Here is a 22,918-nt window from a genome sequence, read left to right as displayed (position 1 = left end):
CCATCAACTTGGACTAAAACAGCGACCTGGCGATGGTGGATAATTGGGCATGCGGGAGCGCTATTTTTCTCTACCCCGCAACTCTACTCTCAATTGCCCAGCTGCTCAAGGCGAGAGCAGGGATTGCCGTTATTACGGGAGTGCTGGTGATGGGGTCACACAGAGATGCCATACGTGCGTGGTTTGAAGGTCATGGGCTGGAAGGGCAAGGGGGCAATGGTGGTGTCGCGTGGCAGCCCAAGCAAGGACACAGAAAACAGGAGACGGCCTTCTTTTTTCGTAGTAGTAGAATATCGCCAAGGCACATGCTGGCAGACAATGCTCATTTCCAGTTCTACAAGTGAGTCTGTCGTGGAGCATTAGCTGCCGGAATGAGGCGTGAGGAGACGAGAGCATGAGGCGGCATGGACTTATGCGCTTCCAATTAAGGGGCACTCGAATTCTGTCTGTTACGCCGATGTTTGGTTTCAGTTTTCCCTAGGCGAGCACAGCGGCGTCTCAGAAAGGCTGGCGCCAATTGCAGAGGGCCACGCGAGTGGCCTGAGTGGAAGAATGCTAGAACAGGACGTGGCTTGATGTCTTGGACGCCGACAAGAGTTTTTTTGCAGGTGGTTTGCGCGTACAAGTACGTGGGGATGACTGTGCACTCCACCGCAGACCCAAAAGTCCGCATATCGTCAAAGTGTGCTGCTATGCTGTACGGAAAGCGGTGCCTCATTACTATCGCTATCTGCTTTAGTCTTCTTTCTAGTATCCATCTATTACAATACAGATGCCAACTTGGAATGCAGATAACACTAGATGGCCTTCGGAGAGTCTCGGCAAGTAGACTAACGCTTCGTCTACTAGTGTTTACATGGAGGGGAATATAGATAGTCAATATGGAATCCGGATGCACAAAGCCTATGAATAGCATTGACCGGCCCGCGTATCGTCACCAGCGCATGCAAGATCTAATGGGCGAGCAAATCAAACAGTGAAATGGACGCTCTGGAAAGGGAGAGACTCCACCGCCAAGGGAGCGTCGACGAAACTGTCTGGCGCCAGCAAACACTGCCGGCCGGTGCCCAGATATCCAGTTTTTCCTTCTTCTGGTCGACGAAGCGGCTCCGGAATTCGGTAAGGGCGGTTCCCCGTCGAGGTAGAAACCGGGAGAATTATCGGAACAAGAATGGGTATGGAATGGTTCAAGGCACGGAGTTTTGGTTGCAACTGTATTACACTAGGCACCTGTTTTCTGTACCTGGGCAATCCATGGAACTTATCGAGGTGCCGTTACCGTACCTAGGTAGAAGGGAAAAAATGCTAATGCGCAATGATGTGAGGCTACGGAGGCGCCGGAGCGACGCTGCATGGGCTCTTCGTATCAAGAACGAAGAAAATAAGCAGGAATCAGGGTGCTTCTGCTGCACATAAATTAAAACGCGGGTACCGAAATTGAAGAGCGTCGTGGAATTAAAAATTCACAATTACAAAAACAACACAGTGAGCGTATTCCATCCCTGAACAGGTACCCAGACGGGCGGGTACGTACTGCTACTTGTCAGCGGAGTGGCTGTGCCATCAGGAATCAAAGCAACTGGAGCACAAAGGCGGAAAAAGGTCGGCCAGCGGCACTAAACGTCACTCGTCAGGCACCGCATCATTCGGCCGCGAATGCTCGACAAGCCACATTCAAGCCTTTGGGTCAACCGATTCCCCTCGCTCACTTCACTTCTTCTCGTCACGTCCGGCACAAACCACCAAAGTGCTTGATTCCAGGAATTAGACATCTGATGCTCGAATAAATCGCGTCGTCAGCCTTCTTCTCTTTTTTTTTTCTCTTCATCTCTCTCTTTCCCCCCTCCTCCTGTGTCGTCTCTCCGTCTTCCACAATGGTAGGGCCATTCGACTCTCCCCCCCCGTCCTCCCTCATCCCCCGCCAAAAAAGGCTGCGGCATCAGCATCATTCTAACGGGCGCTTTTTTTACTGTTCCTAGGGTATCTCGAGGCGTCCCAAGGACAAGGCCGCTCGCAATGCTCAGGCGGCGGGCGGCGGCGGCATCGAAAAGCCCAAGAAGGCGACCTACGAGGTGACTAAGAAAAAGGAGATCGGTGTGTCAGACTTGACCCTGCTCAGCAAGGTCTCCAACGAGGCCATCAACGAAAACCTCAAGAAGCGTTTCGAAGGCGCCGAGATTTACACATACATTGGCCATGTGCTGGTCTCTGTCAACCCCTTCCGGGACCTGGGCATCTACACCGACCAGGTCCTGGACAGCTACAAGGGCAAGAACCGTTTGGAAATGCCGCCGCACGTCTTTGCCATCGCCGAATCCGCATACTACAACATGAAGGCGTACAACGACAACCAGTGCGTCATCATCTCGGGCGAATCGGGAGCCGGCAAGACCGAGGCCGCCAAGCGCCTCATGCAGTACATCGCCAGCGTCTCTGGTGAGCAGTCGGGCGACATCAAGAAGATCAAAGACATGGTGCTGGCAACCAATCCGCTACTCGAGTCTTTTGGAAACGCCAAGACGCTGCGCAACAACAACTCGTCGCGATTCGGAAAGTATCTCCAGCTCTACTTCAACTCTACCGGCGAGCCCGTCGGAGCCGACATTACAAACTATCTTCTTGAGAGCACGCGCGTTGTTGGGCAGATTACAAACGAGCGCAACTTTCACATTTTCTACCAGTTCACAAAAGCTGCGCCAAGCCAGTACCGCGAGCTGTTTGGCATCCAGAAGCCCGAAACCTACCTCTATACCAGCCGTTCCAAGTGTTATGATGTAGACGGCATAGACGATGTCGCGGAATTCCAGGATACGCTCAATGCCATGAAGATTATTGGATTGAGCCAGTCGGAGCAGGACGAGATTTTCCGCATGCTGTCCGCCATTCTGTGGATTGGCAATATTCGATTCCAGGAGGACCAGGGCGGATACGCCGAGGTGGTCGACAAATCTGTAGTAGACTTTGTCGCATACCTGCTGCAGTGCACACCCGAGGACGTCGTCAAGGGCATCACCATTCGTATCCTGACGCCTCGAAACGGAGAGGTCATTGAGTCGCCGGCAAACCCGGCCCAAGCAATGGCAACACGAGATGCACTGGCCAAGGCCATTTACAGCAAATTGTTTGATTGGATCGTAGAGCGCATCAACATCTCTCTCAAGTCTAAACAGCCCACGACCAACACCATCGGTATCCTGGATATCTACGGTTTTGAGATTTTCGAGAACAACAGCTTCGAGCAGCTGTGCATCAACTATGTCAACGAAAAGCTCCAGCAGATCTTCATCCAGCTCACCTTGAAGGCCGAGCAGGAAGAGTACGCGCGCGAGAAGATCCAGTGGACGCCAATCAAATACTTTGACAACAAGGTTGTGTGCGACCTGATTGAGCAAATTCGGCCTTCTGGAATCTTTTCTGTCATGAAGGATGCGACCAAGACGGCCCACGCAGATCCCGCCGCCTGCGACCGAACCTTCATGCAGAGCATCAACGGCATGTCACACGCTCACTTGATTCCCCGACAAGGCAGCTTCATCATCAAGCATTACGCTGGTGATGTCGGCTACACTGTCGATGGTATCACGGACAAGAACAAGGATCAGTTGCTGAAGGGACTGCTGAACCTGTTCCAGACCAGCGGAAATGCATTCGTTCACACGCTATTCCCCAACGAAGTCGATCAGGATAACCGAAAGCAGCCTCCCACCGCGGGCGATCGTATTCGAACATCGGCCAACCTCTTGGTCGATACACTCATGAAGTGCCAGCCATCCTATATCCGAACGATTAAACCCAACGAGAACAAGTCTCCTTCCGAGTATAACCAGGCCAACGTCCTGCATCAAATCAAGTATCTTGGTCTGCAGGAAAACGTCCGTATTCGAAGAGCTGGTTTTGCCTATCGACAAGCCTTTGACAAGTTTGCCGATCGTTTCTTCCTGTTGTCACCGGCCACTTCTTACGCTGGTGAATACACATGGACGGGCTCGGTCGAGGACGCTGTCAAGCAGATTCTCAAGGATACGAGTATTCCCAAAGAAGAGTGGCAAATGGGCATGACGAAAGCGTTCATCAAGTCCCCGGAGACGTTGTTTGCGCTGGAGCACATGAGAGATCGATACTGGCACAACATGGCCACTCGTATTCAGCGCATGTGGCGAGCCTACCTTGCCTACCGAGCCGAGTCTGCCACGAGAATACAACGTTTCTGGCGAAAGAAGCGTACCGGCGCAGAATACTTGCAGCTCCGTGACCAGGGCCACAAGGTTCTTCAAGGGCGCAAGGAGAGGCGGCGCATGAGTCTTCTCGGCTCTCGAAGATTCCTTGGAGATTATCTCGGCATCAACGCCATGAACGGTCCGGGAGCTCCTTTGCGGCAGGCGGCCAACCTCGGCTCAAACGAGCGTGCCATCTTCTCGTGCCGTGGCGAGCTTCTTGAGGCCAAGTTTGGTCGATCCAGTAAACCGAGCCCTCGCATCATAATCATCACCAATGCCAAGTTTTACATCATTGCTCAGCTGCTCGTCAACAACCAGCCACAGATCCAGGTGGAAAAGGCGATTCCCTTGGGAGCCATCAAGTTTGTCGGTTGTTCTACAGCCCAAGACGACTGGTTCTCACTAGGAATCGGCTCCCCCCAGGAACCGGATCCGCTCATGAACTGCGTCTTCAAGACGGAGATGTTTACTCATATGCAGCGTGCCATGCCAGGAGGCTTCAACCTCAAGATCGCCGAGCACATTGAATATGCCAAGAAGCCAAACAAGATGCAGCAGGTCAAGGTTCTCAAGGACTCTCAGCAGCGGGCCGACTTTTACAAGAGTGGCACGATCCACACTCAGCAGGGACAGCCTCCCAACTCGGTATCGAAGCCGCTGCCCAAGGCCAAGCCTGTGGCGGCACGGCCCATCACCAGAGGCAAGCTGATCAAGCCTGGTGGTCCGGGAGGAAGGCCGTCCAGACTCACCAATAACCGCAATACCCGGCCGAGACCAACGGGCAGCGGCACCAGGACGGTTCCTCCGCCACCTTCCGCTCTCGGCAGCGTAGTATCGGTATCATCGTCGGCGTCATCCAATGCTGGCCCGTCAGCAAGCACAAGCACGTTGAGTTCGGTGTCACATCAAGTCCCAGTTATCGGAAATGCCAACAAGCCATTGAGCCATGCCAGAACACCCAGCGCAAGTGCTCGAGCCCCACCACCGCCTCCAGCCCCTCCAGCCCCCCCTGCTGCCAAGCCCAAGATCATGGCCAAGGTGTTATATGATTTCGCCGGCCAGAAAGAGAACGAACTCTCCATCAAAGCAGGTGACATTCTTGAGATTATCCAAAAGGAGAACAATGGTACGTATCATTCAACCTGCGAACACACGACCCCCTATTCTTATGATGTAATCTAACACTACATGACAGGCTGGTGGCTAGCAAAGAACGCTCAAGGACAGGCCTGGGTGCCGGCAGCATACGTTGAAGAGCAGGCAGCTGCCGCTCCTCGACAACCTCCGGCGCCGCCTTCGGCCAAGGCGAAACCCGTACCGCCGACGAAACGACCAGCAGCAGGTGGCCGCAAGCCCGCCGACTTGCAACAGAGAGACTCGGGAATGAGTCTCAACGGCACCGGTGGCGACAGCCGTAGCAGCACACCGACGCCTAGCCTGGGAGGCAGCTTGGCAGACGCCCTCCTGGCACGCAAGAACGCCATGAACCAAAAGAGAGACGATGAGACTGACGACTGGTGAGCCACGTCACGAATTTTTTTTCTTTCTTCATTTTAGATATGCTTCACGATGTTGCTTTGTCATGAAGGGGCATTTTATACAGTTCAGTTGGGGCTGGTATTTGATTTATTTCTCGATTTTTGTTTCGTGGTTTTCCTTTTTCTAGTTCTTTGCTTCTTTACATCAATATCATGCCTCAATGACTGGAAAAAAAACCACTTTTTCTTTTTGGCGGAAACTTGTTGTATACACAATGTGTGCGAGAGATTTGGGCAACCCATTGTGTTCATACGGTCTTTGAGTATAGATCTTCGGAAGCGTGTGGTTGTTATTATTTTTTTCCTACCTACGGAAGAGGGAAGAGAAAGAAAGGAGGGATGGAGGGGTGGATGGAAAGGGGCCATGGCCTGGGAAGCAATCTTACATATTATTTTAAAATGCTTGTTCTAGAAAAAAATACAGTTTTTTATTTATTTATAGTACAAATATTATCCTCATGTTTATACGCTTTTGTTCTTGTAGTTTCGTTACTCATCGTTGTATGATGTTGCCCCCTTTCTGCGTCGTAGTAATTCTGCAATGGGGACCTCCTCGTCGTATTGTTCTGCGTCTTCATCGACGCCATAGTCTCGAAGCCGCTCGCCGTCTGCGTTGACCCAACCGTTTCGATAGCTTCCCTCGTCACTATCACGATCCCCGTCTGAGCGATAATCATCCACCTCTTCCAGCTCAGCCATGAGCTTATTCTTCCTCTTGAAATCATCTTCCTGCCGCCTCCTGAAAGCCTCAACCTGCTCCTCGGGACTCAGCCCAGCGTCCTGCAGCTCCGTGTCGTAATTCCGCCGGGACACGCCCCACTCCCTGCCCGCGCGCCGCAGCTTCTCGGGGTCCGGGGGCGGCCACATGCCAAACTTGCGGTTGAAGCCGTTCTCGTCCCAGGTCCAGCCGGGCCCCGTGCCGGTCTTGCTGAGGCGCGGGTTGCCGGCGAGGGGCAGCAGCCACAGCAGCGGGTTTGCGGAGCCCATGGCCTGGGCCATGTTGGCGAAGAAGCCGACGTCGTAGGGGAACTCGACGGGCTCGAAGCGCAGCTTTTCGCCGTCGGGCCCCGTCACGTCCCACCACTCCTTGCCGCTGCCGCTGCGGATGTTGGACTCGTGCTTGTCGACCTCCATCTCCTCGATCGTGGTGCGGTTGAGGACCCAGCCCTGCAGCGTGGTGATGAGCATGAGGCCCAGCGCCAGCGACGTGACGGCCCAGACGAGGGACGTCATGGCGAGCGAGATGAGCGCAAAGAGCGAGGGGCCCAGGTGGGCGGGCATGTGCCGCGTCTCCCACAGGGCGTAGAACCGCTGCCAGAAGAAGTAGCCCAGCGTCCATAGCGACGCGTTGGCGTAGACGAGGAAGCGTAGGAAGTGCGGAAACGTCGTCATGGACACGCAGTTGGCCGTCCAGGGGCAGTGGTGGTCCATCTTGGGGATGCATCTCTTGCAGTGCCGGCAGTGATGAGCCCTCGGGGGCTTCGGCGCCTGGCACTTCTTGCACCACCGTCCATCCGCGTCGAGCACCTGTTCCTCAAAGACGAAGCGGCCGGGATCGATGGTGACGGCGCGGAAGTAGCTGAACCACAGGCACAGCAGCAGCGTGTTGAAGACGACGCTCTCGTTGCGGGTCAGCGGGCCCGGGTCGAGCGTCTCGTCGCTGAAGACGAACTGCGAGAAGTAGCTGAGGAAGGCGGTCAGCGCGCAGACGGCGGGGACGGCGAGGGCCTCGGCGAAGGGCGCATCGCTGAATCCTGCCATGGCGGAGGTTGTGGTGGTGAAGAGGAGGCTCGTGATACGGGATTCATGGCGGTTGCGATTCTGCCTATCTTAGGTACGGTATCTAAGCTTACTGTGCAAGGCGGGATTCGCTGCTGCTGCGGTTGGTTTGGCGGAGAAGGCGCGGAAAGGGTAACCGAGCTTATGTAAGCGGAGAGGAACCCCTGAAACTTGAGTCCCCCGAAAAAGGTGAGATTCGATGCCGACGAGCGAATGCCATTGCAGAAAAGTAACAAGTATTTGAGAATATATTATTATATCGAGACTCGGAGATATTCTGTCCAGAGTTTCTGATGCCACTGGAGCACAGCAGAATGATTAGTAGTCTAGTATTGCATTGCTCAGGGCTAGACACATAAAAGGTACCTGGCCAACAGATAAAACGCAAAAAAACGTGGCCAGCGTCGGGCTGAGCCGCCGGGCTGGGAAGCCTTTTTTTGAATAGCCATGGCTCGATACCTCGCTGTGCAACTGTCCGCTCTTTGGTATAGATCAGATGACCTTCTTTCAATCCAATTGCGATACTTCAGTTGGCTGACAATCCTTGTAGCAGTGTTTTGTCGTTTGTTTACATTTCGCATTCCTTGGAGCGCCACTCATTGACCGGTACGTCTTTCAACGTCAACTTTCTCTTATCCACTCATCACAAAAAGCTAAACCTCCATTCTCAAGAACGACCTCGGCTTTCATCCTTATTAGTCTTGCTTCTATCAGGCCTCATCTGCTACGGCCTCGGTTCCGCAGCAAAACTCATCCCCGGAGCAGACGGCCGCTTCGTCTCAGGCACCGGCGACGAGACGATCCTCGGCGTTGCGTCTGACGAGGCGCTGCTCAAGGGATCCAGCGCCCACCTCCCCAATCGGCCCCGGCGATGGTCTCTTCCGGTCCTGGTCTTCACCATTGTCCTTCGATTGGAAGTCTTTCACCTAGTGAACAAGCAGCAGCAGTGTGCTTCTCCTGGGCTCGAGGTAGGAAATGACATCACCGAAGCGAGTAAGTCGTCTTTTTGCTAACGGAATCTTCTATATTTTCTTCTCAATGACAGTCGTTTCTCATCATCATTCTCATTGGATATGAAATCTTCTCTACACGTCGCCGATGGGGGCTCCCGTTGTCCGCCTTGGAAGACGACGACCCCTGGCGCAGCATCTTCGACGACATCTGGGACTGGTTCAGCGGGCCTCGCGTCGTCATGTTCAACACCGTTGTCAGCGCACTCGTCTTTTCGCTGGGCACCTACTTGTCCATCTCCAACATTCGGAGGTCGACCTACTTTTGCTTCCACCTCATCGACAGCCGGTTCAGGACCGTCTCTCTGCAGCTGCTGGGCCTCGTGCTTGATGCCGTCATTGTAGTCTTGCTGTGGCGGATCATGGCATGGGCAAGGACCGTGAAGCTGCGCCTACGCATCTTAAGCTCGGTGCTGCTTCTGTCGTCTGCCTCGGTGGGCATGGTATGGATTGTCAACACCGTCTTCAGGGGCACTCATAGAGTAAACGTCTCCTTTGGATCCCTGTATGGCTTTGATGCCGTGGTGGATAGCTTTGCCTTTGCCTCTCTCGTCACGGCATCCATGTTTTGGATATGCGAGACATCAACCATTACGCCTGTCGGCACCTTGACGTTCTTGGTGGGCATATGGAGCTCATGCGACAAAATCTTTCGCTACGGGGACTGGTTACACCTATCACGAACTGCTGCGATGGGCCCGTTATGGATGATTGTCGCCGGCACTATTTTCTTCTTGTATCTTCACGACGTTCGTTCCATCGTCTTCATTCGGCGGATCCTGTTTGCTCTCATACTGCTGGCTCTCCTCTTGGGCACAACCATCTTCATTCTTGTAAAGAAGCCTCAAACGTTTCACAACAACATTCATCCTGCCAACGATCTCGTCTACACGGCCCACGTCGAGCATGACCGCTGGAAGGCACAAGTCAGCGTCAGTACCACGCTATCGACGGCTGTAACGGTCTACCAGGAGCGACACAACGGGAGGCTACCGCCCCCTAATTTTGACGCATGGTACAAATACGCCGCGGATGACTCGGCTATCATCGACGACTTCCAGCAAATCGACCGAGACGTTGGCCCCTTTTGGAACGTGCCCCCTCCTGTGCTCCGCAAAAGGGCCATCGAGATGGCGGCGATGCCGGACGTCGCAACCATCACGGTCAAGGGCGGCAAGGTCTCTCGGGAGGACACGGGCAACGGTGACGACAACAAAGACCTCGACGAGGTGGTCGCCATGATTGCAAAGTTTGCCCAGCACCTCCCGGACATGGTCCTGCCCATCAACCTCTCTCCGTCGCCCCGCGTGTTACCGCCGTGGGAGGAGGCGAATTCCAAAAACAGGGCTGCTCAGCTCAGCTCCGTGGCTGACCTATTATCTCGGCGCTCCATGGACGAGGCGAGCAACGGCACTGCGCCAGCGGAGCACGAGAAGGAGGAAAAGGAAACAATCGTCTCTCATCCTCCTCCTAGTCCTCTTCGGAGGACGGTGCCGGCTAGTGCCTTTCGTCGGATGCAGGCCGAAGCCTGCTCTCCCTTGTCGCGTAGTAGGACGAGGCCTCACTGGAACTTTATGGAGTTTTGCTGGTCGTGTGCCAAGGACCACACCCACGGCCAACTCCTAACAAAATGGCAGCAGTCGTTGGACACCTGCTCCCAGCCTGATTTACGTCTGCTGCACGGCTTCTCGCTGACAGATCCGCCGCGGACGCCGCTCCGGCAGCTCGCCCCCTTGTTCGGAGCCTCCAAGACGGATGAGTTCCGTGACATTGTCATACCGCTCCCCAAGACGAGGCTGGAGCGGCCCGACATCAAATGGCAGTTTACACGAAGATATGATAGTCTGGTCTGGAGAGGGGTCGTGGGGGAACACGCACCCAATAGTCAGGCCCTACGCGGAAGTCACAAATATCGACTGTTGCATCTCGCCAGTGCGCCGTACGCACGCGACGACGTAATCATGGTCCTCCCCAAGCCCGACGACCACGAGACATTCGGCTACGAAAGGGTATCGGCCTTCGAGGCCAACGCCGTCGTGCCTTTCAGCGTGGGAGTGACCAACTCGACGGCCTGCGCAGCCGATGGGTGTAAGCTGGTCGAAAAGGCCTACAGCATCCGTGACGATGCCACCGAGCCGCTGGAATACCGCTATGTGCTCCTGATGGACGAGGACGACGGTCCGCCGCAGCAGGTCCTTCGCACCTTGCGCTCAAACAGCGTGCCACTGATATCCACCATCTTCCGCACGTGGTATACCGAGCGGCTGATGCCGTGGCTGCACTTTGTCCCCATCGATCCAAGATACCAGGCCCTTCACACGACGTTTGCCTACTTCTCGGGCACGGAGAGCCGGCCCAAGGTCAATGGCAGGGAGACGTCGTTGCAGGGCAGAACGGCAGATGCCGAGTGGATCGTCCAGCAGGGCCAGCGATGGGTGACAAAGGCTCTCCGCGAGAAGGACATGGAGATCTATCTGTTCCGGCTGCTTCTGGAATGGGGGCGGCTCATTGACGATCTGAGGGACGAGATTGGTTTCCGCAAGGATGACAAGGGGGCGTTCCAGAACGACGCCTGGACCCGGCAACAAGGCGGGGAATAAAAAAGAGTAGGAATAGGATTTGCCGATTTTTACGTTATTTGATTTTTTTCCGGATACTATAGTATTGGATTCAAAACCAGAGTTAGCTTGGGTTGGGATGCATATGTCACGTACAGTTACGCAGCAGCCGCAGCCGCAGCGCGTTGTGACATGAAGAAGTGATACCCAGCGTGGATCCTTGTTAGGCTGGCTGTGCTCGCATGTCTTGGACGAGATGCGTGATTATTGGCCTGGGTCGGACAATGCCCTTTTGCTGTATGATATATGAGCTGCATGACAAGAGGGGGGGGGTTTTTACTAGTACGTGCCTCTACATATGCCACGCATGATGGCGGCTTCTCTTTTCCAGCAGTATATTGTAGAATGGGACGGGACGCCACGTGCATGCAGAAGCGGTTGGATAGCAGAGCAGAAATGAGACAGGATTTGCCGCCCCTTCATGCAGACAAGCGTTTTGGGAAACGGCTGTGACAGGGATGGGCGCTTGCGTGAGTGGGATGTGGTGGGATGTTGTTATCATGACTTTTCTGCCCTCTGGTGAGGAGGCTGGTGGTGGTGATACGGCACCATCTTCGTAGCAAACACCGACCCTCTTTGTAAGGCGGTTGCAACCAGGGCCGTGTGAGGTGGTAACATGGAGAGGTACGAGAAGGAGATTCCAAAGGCCTGCGGCATCCCGAGATCTAACGACTTCCAACCCCAGACCTAAGTCTATTTCGTGCGTTATTCGACGGTCACGCCTTCGGGAGTGTGACGTCTTCTAGGAATTTTTGGTTCGGCAAATAAGCACGGTTGAGCATTAATCGACAAATCCGGCCCTGGGCAATGTGCCGCGCTTCCTATCCTGCAATCAATCATATGCCCTTGTGGTGTTGTGTAAAACATGTGGTACCCTTCTGAACTATTATTATCGCGCTAGTAGCAAATACATGTACACTGTCGAAACTCAATGGGCGTACATGAAGATGCGGTGCGAGTCTCGCAGGGCGCTCGGTCTGCCAGCGGATTGGCTCGATGCGAGGTCATTTGGGAGGGTTGCCGATGAGGCGGATTGGATCAGGCAAATGGGGGAGGAGAGTGGCGCGAGACTTTGAATTGACAGCGCCTTTAGGGGCGAGCCGGGCCGCCGGTCAAGTCTCGGACGTAGCATCGACGGCAGAAAGAGGCGCCTTGACGATGCCCTTGGCGTCATCAGTACCCAAAACGCTGGGGTAGCCGCAGTATCGTCCGATGTGCAGCTTGTTGAGCAGGCGGAGGCACGAGGCTCAATGTGCGTGCGGGAAGTAAAACCACCATGCGGTGGCGTTGCCGTAGTGCAGAGAGTTATTATTAAGCCGATAGACACACCAGCTGCAGCTCTCGACATGCTTGCGGTACCTCACTGTACAGTATAGACGACCGGACTTGAAGCCCAACATGGCGATATCAACATGGGCCGTGTTGGTCCAAACGAGATGAACACTTAATATGGAGCACCGAGTAGAAACATGTTAGCGTCTCTCCTGCTCCCGGCAACGTTACTCGCTGAAGCTCAACCGGTGGAGAACAAGAGCCCGACCGAAACTGATGCGCAGCCTAAACACACTCCAGGGCTGCATATCCAAGGGAGGGGAGAGGCTGAGGGAGCCGATATTGTGCTGAACTCGAAGCGACATGATGCTGCAGGTGAATGGAGAGCATTTCTGTGGCAAGAGGAGCGACACACCTATCACGGGCCGCCAGGGTGTGGCCACCTCAGGTGAGAGTCCGTGTTTCTTCTCCGTGTTCTCGTGTTGCTCTTTGGTGAATCCCGTCCCTTGTGCTTGCTTCCCATGATGATGGGGGACATGATATAGAGTAATCGGGCCAGTTGTCGGTTTCATAACCGTGCAAGGTGCACTAGCACCGGGTTTCAGCCGAGCATCCCTTGGGAATCAAAAGCCATTGCCAGCGGGATTTAGTCACCGCGCTCTGCTCGTTGATAAGGACGCAACAAGATCAGCCGGACATTGGTTGTGAGACAGTACATGGGCATCCAGGTAGGTAGAAGGCGCTTTACGCGCAGTAGTACGTTGTGTGATTTGCCTGGCTTTTTTCAGCCGCCCCGTTCTTGGTGTGATTGGGCTCTTTTTTTCCTTTTTCCGTGGTTCATTTTCATTTTCCCTCTGCTCCTTTTCTCCCACTGTCGTTTCTTTTTCCACCCCCTTGGTCAGCAGGCTCCCTGCATTATGGAGTTTAGCAGCATCCAAGGCCGTCCGCCGCCAGAGGTAGATTATGACCCTGGTGGGAATCCCGGTATGAGTGACTTGTTGAGGAGAAGCTGGGTTTGGTAGGTGTAAACCGGCGGCAGTCCGGACTCCGTACCTAGGTCGGTACCAAGTCGTTAGTCTCCGCAGCAACTATCGGCGAAGGAAGCGGTTCCGCGGCGGGTTGAGGAAGCCCCCTGCTGGAGGGTCTTTGTGTTTCGTTTGCTGTTTATGATTTTGCCTCTCTTTGTTTCCCCCTGATACATGACAGAGGCTGTGTTGGGCATATACTTTGATGTAGAGATGCTGGAGGGAAGGGAGTTAAAAGCCGATTTAAATGTGACGGGTTGGGAGATGCGCCAGTTGGCCAACAATGAGTTGATGTTAGTACTAACCTCTAAGCTGCTAGGCTCTACTTGAGGTACTTGCCCAGTACATACCTGTAGAGATCGCAAAAGATCGCACTTTCCTTCCCTGCGTACCACAACAGAACAGACTTGTGGCAAGTGATGGCGCTATGGACGTCACTGTCGGAGCCGCTACCCACGGCGACGTGATCGGTACGGAACATTTGCGCTGGCCTGTGCGGTTGTGGTTCCCGCGCTTATGGTTTGTGCCTCAGGGTACCTGGTGCTGGCCGGCATTCCGCCATCATCCCTTGCACCCCTTGTATCCCTTGTACCCTGGATGTACCGGCTGGACGTTAACCCTCCCCTCCTTCCCCCAGATTCTCGCTTGCGTCCAAGCGCTGCCATCCGATCCATCGACAAAAATTTTCTCTTCGGTGTGATCTGATGCAGCTACTGACGCTGAGCTCCTGATCTGCAGGGCCTTTTCCCGCCTCCTCGCCCGCGGTGGTATTTTTTTCTTTTCTTTTTTCTCTCCGGCTTCCTTTTTATGATCCCCTCATCTCGCTCTCACATTATCAAGTACAAGGTGTCTACAAAGCACACCCACTACTTCTACTCCTGTTCACAAGTATCTTTTTTGTCTCTTTGATGCTACCTGTATATCCCTGTCTCTCTGTGTGTCTCTCCCTTTCCTTTCCTTTTTTTTCTTCTCCACATGTATCAATGTCGTCGCCGGCCTGATATGATTCGTAGCCTTCAGTTTGCTGTCCAACTCGACCATTGGACTTTTGGCTCTCGCCTCGACGCCCGGCCCCAACCAAGTCTCAAGCCATCCTTTACTTACCAACTTCCTTTTTGGTGACATTGTTTGTGCCGTGCTAAAAGCCTCAGCGTTGTCTAGTCTCGCGGGCTTTCGCTTTAGCCCTACCTGGGTTTAATCTGGAGCAGCAAATCGAGCACAAGTAAGCGAGCGTATTCGCGATGCGGCTTCGAAGTTCCGTCTGTGCCCTGCCCTGCTCGGCTTCCGCCCTGGGTTGCCTCTCGTCTGCTTCGTTGCCCGTGCAAGTCAAGCGCTGTACCCGTACTTGGAATTGCCGCCACGGGCCTGTGCCGTGACCGTGACCGTGACCATGACCGTGACCGTGACCACGACCACGACCATGATCCCTCCCGCCTTCTGACGACGTTCAACTTCTCGCCTGATGGTGTGGTGGGCTGCCACTTCGATGGCCTGAGCCTTGACCTTGCTCTCAAACAGGCTTGGTCCTCCGTGCCCGCCACTCCGCTGGATCCTCGTGCTAGATCCCGAGCAAACCCGCTTTCTCAGTTGAGTGTTGTGTCTTGCTCTGTGACCGACGTACATGGCCCGGTTACAGGGATCCGTGGTTAAATGCTTCCGGTAGGCCATTGTCGTTATTATTAGCCCCCGTGCCACAAGTATGGCCTGGGAGGTACCGCGGGCTGCATACTTGGCGTGGGAGCGCTTTAGGTACTCATACACATGGATGCCATCCTTGTCCACCTTGGGTCTACGAGTACCATACCTGTGCAAGTATGTACTCGTACAGTATCATGTCCCAGACCGAAGCTCTTTTCATCCAACCTCGGCCCTGTCCTGTCCTGTCCTGTCCAGCTTCACATTTGCCCAGCGACTCAGGCTGGCCTTGGCATCCCATCTCCGTGATTGTGGCGCCTCTCGCGACGTAAATTGAACGGCTTTGCGCTGAGCTCAGGCCGCGTTTTGGGCCGCTGCCGCTGGCATTTTCTCGTCTCGCCGGCTTCCTCTCTTCCCCTGCCACTTTTTGTTGGCCCTCCTGGACAAGACCCCGCGTTCCCGTTGCGCCTCTTTTCTCCCTCCCGACCTGTTCGCCAATTTTTTTCCCCTTGAATTTTTTTTTTTTTGGCGGGGTTGACTGGCCTTTAACGCGCCTGGCCACTACACACGCTCACCTGCGCATACATACAAGCCGTACGTAAAGAGTACAGATACGCGCAAACCAGAGACGACGTGCGGAAGCGAAGCTGGGGGCCAAGGGAGCGAATATTTGGAGTCGCCTTTCACCTATCAAGTATACTTGCCTATCTAGTATTGTTACCACTTTTCCAGCCTGTGTCCTCCCCTTTCCCAGCTCCCTGTCCGCATCGCATCACCATAAACACACGGCGCATCGCATACCTTTTGGTAGCTCGAGCAGTGGGTATTATACAAGCTCTCTCTCTCTCTCTCTCTCTCTGCCCTTTCCCCCCCTCTGCCAGTCATGTTGATTTCGCGAGACTAATCGCCTGCAAGCCGCATCAGCTCCGCGCCACTCAAAGGGCCAAAAAACCTGCATCCTGCAGCGTCCGATTCAGCAGCTGCTGCCGAGCTCACACAGCTGTGCGAATCACAGTCACGGCTGCAATTTGCGCGGCGAGAGGCGGCCCATAAACCCCCCGCCTCATCTCCCGTTCTGCTGGCTCAGACTCTTTCACCATTTCGCTCCCTCACCTTTCTTCACCTCGCCTCACCGTGATCGCGCTTTCTGCTCCGGGCCCCGCCCCCCGCCAATAATGGGATTTTGATCGTCCGCGCCGGTCCGCCGTCCTATCGCCATGAACTCCGTCCACAGCCTGATAGACGCTCCAGCACCAGCCTCGGCCCAGGGCCCGGCCCAGCTTGGAGCCCAGGCAGGGCTTCATCTCCACGACCACGCGCAGGAGCAGTCTCAGCCGCATCACCAGCTGCACCGCCTAGCCTCACCCACCCCGATCCCGGTGTCGGCTTCGGCGCCGGCCCCGGGCCCCATCGGCCTCTCGCTGTCTCCCTCGGCGGCGACCGCGTCGGCGCCAACTCCTGTCCATACCCCGAGGCCAGACGACCTGCAGCAGAGACAGCTGCTGCCGCCCTCTACGCCGTCCATGGTGCATTATGCCTCGATTGCTTCGCCTCCTCTGAGACAGGATACCAACTCGTCAATCTCAACTCAGGCCACCACGGCTACCCTGGCCTCTACAGAGACCAACAACACATCGTACAGTGCCGACACCTCCCCTAACCTGCACCAGTCCATTTTCTCCCTCAAGGATGGCTCCGACGTCTCTAACAGCCGTCGAACCAGCAGGAGACGTACCGGCCCCCTATCTCAACAGTCCAGAGAACGGGCCGCCCTGATCAGAAAGCTAGGAGCCTGCGTCGACTGCCGCCGCAGGAGAGTTGCCGTAAGTCGAGGCCCTCTCCCCCCTGCGCTCTACCCCGGCCAGCATCTTGCGGCTGACATTGCTCCGCAGTGCCACCCAAGCCATCACAACATGACTTGGGAAGACGTGGTTAGCAAGTTTCACAGGTCGCACAGCCCGGCCGTTCAGGATATTGCTCCCTCCCTCGTCGCTGCTGGCCGGCCTCTCAGTCCCGCAACTCCCCTCAACGCTGTCCAACCCATGTTCACCCATGATCCCCAGGAGATGGAGATTGATGCTGGCAACACGACGCCCAGCAGTCACCATCAGCCCGGCCGTCCACCGCTTAGTGAAGCTCGCATTCGCACCCCGCTCCCGACTGGCCCCAGGCTGGAGAAGTCGCTGTCTTTGCCGGGGATTGAGAGCCTCAAAAACGACATTCAAAGCAATGCTGCGCGCATGTTGTCTGCCACTACCCGCGGCCGGTACAACTCGGTGCAGGCCCTGTTATTGTTTTGGCAAGAGGATGATGACGGGCTGTTAGTCCAGAGTGCGGTCAGAGAGCTAGCTGACGTCTTTGACAAGTACTATCACTATACGTTTCAAATTCAGACTATCCCCTCCTCTTCAGAAAGCTGTAAAAGCTCCTGGAGGTGGCTGTCGCGAAAACTCAACGACTTTGCAGAGGAGCGCGATCAGCGTGACGTTTTGAAAATCGTCTACTACATAGGCCACACTTATCTTGATGGGAACCGGGATATGGTCTTGGCAAGGTGAGGCTTCACGAGGCAATACTGAGTGGGTGCATCCGAGCTAACTAGAGCGACTCCCTTCCCACCATTTTAGCTCAAAAGATCCCGACAGAGCCTCGACAATCCGATGGAGTGGCATTCAACAAATTCTCGAGGAGGCCTGCTCAGATACTCTCATCATTATGGATGCCGCATATTATCCCCCGGCTAGAATCGTGCGGCAACAAGGCGTCCTTGAAATCATCGCGGCTTCTTTATCAGAAGATCACCTCATAGCCCTCGATCGGTGTGCTTTCACTCTGGCTCTTGCCGAACAGCTACGCACACGTGCAGCGCGCCAGACGCCACTCTCTGTGGTTGAACTGCACTCTATCCTCATGGCCCTTTACCCTAAAATGGCCCGGGACCGTACGCCCGAGAGAGAGATCATAACGAGCTTCCCCTCCCCGCTACATACCATGATGTCCGGAAACTCGAGGCTGCCTTCGATATTCCTCTCGCCTGTTCAGCAAAGTAGCCCGCTGCGAAGCAGCTTCTCCTACGAAAACAGCCCACAGCTACACCTAGCTATCAAGTTAAACGATGACAACATTGATATCGACAGTTGGAACGAGTGGCTGCGCATGATGCCTGAAGGAATCAAGGACATTAAAATCGACGGCCCATTCCGGACGACGTTTAGGTAGCCAAAAGGGGTGACTCAATGTGCTCTCTGTGGCATGATTAAGTGTGGTGGCTCATCGTGGCTTCGCGCTGAGCTTGGTGTGGCAATTCCACCGCTACATGTCTTGTTTGTAGTCTTTGTTTCTTTTTGTTTATTTTCAATCTTGGAGTTACTCCAAACCAGGGTGGCTGGCGTACGGAGGCTTTTCTCCCCAACTATGCTCAAAAAACAAGCGCGCGAATTCTCACACATACATACACCCTCTGATGAGTCAATGATTTAAAAACCTGCGCATTATGTCATTGTATAGCGAAGATTTGGGATTGGCAATAACTGATTTAAAAAGAACCATGTGGAAACTGTATGGTAGCTCAATGAAGATGAAAAAAAAAAAGTACTACTATTATGTAAATGGATGAAGCAGAGAAGCAACACGCTCAGTGGTGATCTTAGTATGTACCGCGTCTACGTCATTGGTTGATACATGGTCCTTGCGTGTATTTCCGTAGTAGTAAGAATCGATTTCTGGGGACTTTGACATGGATACAAGGTTTACAGGCTGCTTCATAACTTTGGTGAACTGTCAATACGTGTTTGTGTTGGATGGCCGGGCCTGGTGGATCGCGTCGTTGCCCAGCAACCGCCAGCTTGCCGCCATCCCCACAAATGCACAACAAAAATGCCCCAGGCCTCCACCAGCCTTCCCTGCACAGCGTCAACATTCACCGCCCAAGTCATGTCAACACTAAGTCATTTTTGAACCGCGTCTTTTTGTTCCATACCGGTAACCACTCCATCAGCATCACGTACGCAGAGGAGCAAACAGCCACACCCAGACACAATGCGCTCCCCGCCCAAGCGCCTGACACGAGCCAGGGCTAAGGACCCTGAGCCGGCGACTTCGAAACAAACAAAAATCATCACAGCTTCCGCAAAGGCAAAGGCATCCGTTTCATCGACTCTGACCGCGAACACGAAGAGCACGGCTGCTAAGAGGAAGGCGAGATCCGATGACGCGGATGAGGAAGAGCGCCAGGCATCGCAGATCAAGCGACCAAGGGGTCGGCCTCCTAAGAAGCCTGTTGCTGTTGAAAGCCATAAGGATACCACCACCACAGTTACATCGTCAACGACATCAAAGATCTCTGAACAAATGCAAGGAGCACGAACCAAGCCAATCCTGAAAACGGGAGGTGTAGAAGCCTCACAGGAGGTATCAACAGCTCCTCCAAAACCCGGGCGCGGCAGGCCGAGAAAGATTGTACCGAAGCCTGAGGATGGTCAAAGCAAGCCAGAGCCAGCCAAAAAGGCAGGTCGAGGCCGGCCGCCAACAGTGATGAAGCCAGCCTCGTTGACGGCAACGACAGTAGCCAACAGACCGCCAGTCAAGAAGATGGTCAAGTTCCGAGAGCCAGACAAGGAGAACGTGGAGCCTGCCGCGGTACCGAGGGAGCCCGTCTCTACTGGCATGCGCGGTCGCCCAGCGCGGCGAGGCGGCGCGGCTGCTGCTCGAAATACGCGACCAGCTGCAAAGACTTCGAAGCCTCAAGCTGGAGACAAGAAGCCTCTGAGCCCCAAGAAGATTACGCAACTGACTCTTTTACCGGACGACTCTGAAGATGAGCTGGCATTAGAGAAGGTGTCTGCTAAGCCGTTAGCAAAGAGCCCGATCAAGCCCCCATCCAAGAAATCGGAGCCTCTTCCCGTCGAGTTCGAGAACGTCGATACGACTGTTGCTGTCAATGCCGTCATGTTCGATATGCCAGAGATCAGCTCCACGATTCTTGCATCACCGGCCAGGCGGCCTACTTCGCCGCCGCGAGATACAATAAAGTCTCCAGCCAAGAGAATTACGATGCCCTTGCCTGGATCTACGTTGAAATTGAGCAATGACTCGAGTTCTCAGACACCTTTCAAGCCATCGACGCTTCTGCAGTCAGCTGCCAAGCGACCCCAATCTCCCACCAAACCCTTCATCTTCTCAGCCCAGAAGGAGCAACCAGGTCAATCGACAGCCAAGCTCTCCATGCTTCAGTCGCCAGCGAAGCGAGCGATGCCGGGCCTCAAATCCCGATTGGATGCCCAGCCAGAACTCCCGACACTGGATGAGTCTCCCGTTAAAACCCCAAGTCGTCCACCTAAATCTTCAAGGTTCGTGGTAGAAGAGGAATTGTATGAGGATGACGACGTGGAGAGCCCTTTTACAGGCCCCATCGAGATTCCTCAGTTTTCCTTGCGCCAGTCCCCCGAATTGCCTTCTGAGCTTGACTTTGCTCTTGCAGAGGAGGGAGCTGAAGTGGAAGCCGAGGTGGAAGCTGAGTTGGTAGCAGAACTGGAAGCAGAATTGGAAGCAGAGACAGGGGAAGGGTCAGAGGTGGAGGTGGAGGTGGAGGTGGAGGCAGAACCGGAAGCGGAAGCGGGAGACGACGACGAGGAAGAGCCACAGCCAGCCACGGAAACGGCGGAAACCCCGTCAGCTGACGAGGAGGAAGATGATGCAGTCGAGGACAGCATCGTTGTCGCAACGGGAGAAGATCAAGCCGAGGACGAAGAGGCACCGGCCGAGGACGATGATGCTGAGTCAGAAGACACCATGGTTCTCGATGACCTGGAAGAAGAGGCAGAGGAACCCGTCGAGCCTTCGCCAAAAGCAGAGCCCCAGACAGCAAATCACTTCTATCAGCTTCGGCAGAAAGACTTGGATCCCTGTAATGATTTGAGCTCAGCCTCTGATTCCGAGGACGATACACTGCCCTTTGAACGGATCACGGCCACTGCATCGGTCAGCGAAGAGAGGACGCCCAGGACCCGAGCCAGCCGCAGCTCGCTGAGGCAATCTCGTAGGTCTGCTTTGGGATTTACACCTCTGTCCAACCAGCTCGGCTCTTGGTCGGCCGCAAGCCCTGTCAAGAACGCTCACTCGTCTACGGAAGAGGCGCAGCAAGACCACGACGAGGATGAGAGTCTTGAGCGCGAAATCGAATCGTCAAACCAAGACAGTCCCATGAAGAACTCGATCCTGCCAGAGATGGAAACCGCTGTGGAAAGTATCGAGGGGCAGAACTCGGAGGGGATCACAGACGAGGATATGGCTCTGGCCCAAGAAACGAATGAAATGTCTCTGACAGACGCCAAGGAACGCGATGATGCCTCCAATTCGCGCCACTCTTTCGATGACGGCTTGTCAGACGCCAGCCAGGAATACGGAGATGAAAACCAAGTGCCCGTCGAGAGTCCCGCGCCTAGCTCGGAGCCTCAGGCAGCGCCACCGGTAACTCCCGTCTCTCGTCCAGTGACGCGGTCGTTCAACACAACCACCAAGATTCCTCTCAAGCCAGCCGACAATTCAACGCCAAGTCCGTTGAAAAAGAAGAGCTTCAGCGCCTCACGAGCCGCTCCAAAGCGCCCGCCTCAGCCCAAACGGGGTGTTCCTGTTCTATCCTATGCGGAAAAGCCGCGGAGGAGAAGCTCGCGAAATTTCAGCACCATCGCCGAGGAGCCTGAACAGAGCGCCGCCGAAGAACCGTCGACGCCAACAGCAAAGATGGACATGTGGGCCAGCATTGGAACGCCAGGACGGACTCCTCGCAAGGACCTCAACCCGAACCTGCTTCGTGGGGCCATTGTATTCGTCGACGTGCACACAAGCGAGGGCGCGGACGCCAGCGGCATCTTTGTGGAGGTGCTCACGCAAATGGGTGCCCGGTGTCCCCAAAAGTGGAACTGGAATCCCAGCAACTCGAGCAACGGCGAGTCGACCAGGGTGGGCATCACTCACGTCGTCTTCAAGGACGGCAGCAAGCGGACCCTGGAGAAGGTCCGAGAGGCAAAGGGGGTGGTCCAGTGCGTGGGCGTAAGCTGGGTTCTAGACTGCGAACGTGACAACCTGTGGCTCGACGAATCGCCATACAACATCGATACCAGCAGCGTTCCTCGTGGCGGTGCCCGCCGCCGGAAGAGCATGGAGCCAAGGTCCATCTCCAACCAGAATGGCAGCGCGGTTGACGGCTCATCTAAGAGTAGACGCGAGTCAGCACCGGCAGCGTCGCCCAAGACACCCAACCGTAGGCAAAGCAGCATCTGGATCCACACACCGTCGGATGGGGATGAGGAGGAGCAGAAGGAGGAGGAGGACATTGAGTGGTCCAATCTCATCCTAACTCCCGTGCCCAAGACGCCGGCCCCAGAGACAATTATGAATTTTGCTATGGAGACGCCGTCCAATCTTGACGAGGACGAGGACAACGACGGCGAGAATGCTGCGTCGTTGACGAGAGAAGAGCTGTTGACGCGGACATGCCCTCCCAGGGCGCAAAAGTTTGTCGAGCTCGGCGGAGGCATCCTGTCCAAGACACAGGATGACCATGTACTTCAGCGGCTAATGGCTGCTCGGCGAAAGAGCCTGCAGTTTGCTCCCAAGGTGGGCAGCCCCCTGGCCAAGATGTGGCAATGAGGTGGTGGCGACGATACCTTGTTTGATTCAAAAGAGTTATTCCACCTGATATCTTTTTTTTTCTTTTGACCCAGGGCCCTTGCCTGATGGGATGCTGGTTGGGGGGAAAGGACACACATAAGAGCTTGCATTGGCTAGTCGCTCACTTGGAAATGAAAAGGGCAGTCTTTATGA

The 22,918-nt window shown here is 54.9% G+C and overlaps 5 protein-coding genes across 5 annotated transcripts; 4 read left to right on the top strand and 1 right to left on the bottom strand.

The window, feature by feature from the left end:
• Positions 1–1,874: 1,874 nt before the first annotated feature.
• On the top strand, positions 1,875–5,738 carry Triagg1_9202 (uncharacterized protein; the record flags this gene model as incomplete). Its single annotated transcript, XM_062904134.1, has 3 exons — positions 1,875–1,877; positions 1,980–5,343; positions 5,413–5,738. 3 exons carry the CDS (start codon positions 1,875–1,877, stop codon positions 5,736–5,738), a joined length of 3,693 nt encoding a protein of 1,230 aa, XP_062751811.1.
• A 506-nt stretch (positions 5,739–6,244) lies between these two features.
• Triagg1_9201 (uncharacterized protein) lies at positions 6,245–7,516 on the bottom strand (the record flags this gene model as incomplete). The annotated part of the gene is made up of 1 exon (XM_062904133.1): positions 6,245–7,516. One exon carries the CDS (start codon positions 7,514–7,516, stop codon positions 6,245–6,247), a length of 1,272 nt encoding a protein of 423 aa, XP_062751810.1.
• A 465-nt stretch (positions 7,517–7,981) lies between these two features.
• On the top strand, positions 7,982–11,144 carry Triagg1_9200 (CAZyme family GT90; the record flags this gene model as incomplete). The annotated part of the gene is made up of 4 exons (XM_062904132.1): positions 7,982–8,019; positions 8,085–8,140; positions 8,234–8,502; positions 8,580–11,144. The coding sequence occupies 4 exons, from the start codon at positions 7,982–7,984 to the stop codon at positions 11,142–11,144; spliced, it is 2,928 nt and encodes a 975-aa protein (XP_062751809.1).
• Positions 11,145–16,311: 5,167 nt separating this feature from the next.
• On the top strand, positions 16,312–18,313 carry Triagg1_9199 (uncharacterized protein; the record flags this gene model as incomplete). Its single annotated transcript, XM_062904131.1, has 2 exons — positions 16,312–17,648; positions 17,722–18,313. The coding sequence occupies 2 exons, from the start codon at positions 16,312–16,314 to the stop codon at positions 18,311–18,313; spliced, it is 1,929 nt and encodes a 642-aa protein (XP_062751808.1).
• An 819-nt stretch (positions 18,314–19,132) lies between these two features.
• Triagg1_9198 (uncharacterized protein) lies at positions 19,133–22,744 on the top strand (the record flags this gene model as incomplete). The annotated part of the gene is made up of 1 exon (XM_062904130.1): positions 19,133–22,744. One exon carries the CDS (start codon positions 19,133–19,135, stop codon positions 22,742–22,744), a length of 3,612 nt encoding a protein of 1,203 aa, XP_062751807.1.
• Between the last annotated feature and the right edge of the window lie 174 nt (positions 22,745–22,918).

The sequence above is a fragment of the Trichoderma aggressivum genome, assembly GCF_033847375.1.
Source record: "Trichoderma aggressivum f. europaeum strain CBS 100526 chromosome Unknown scaffold_050, whole genome shotgun sequence".
Classification (NCBI taxonomy): Eukaryota; Fungi; Ascomycota; class Sordariomycetes; order Hypocreales; family Hypocreaceae; genus Trichoderma; species Trichoderma aggressivum.
The sequence above is the reverse complement of the archived record's forward strand: the minus strand, read 5'-3'. Positions and strand labels throughout refer to the sequence as shown.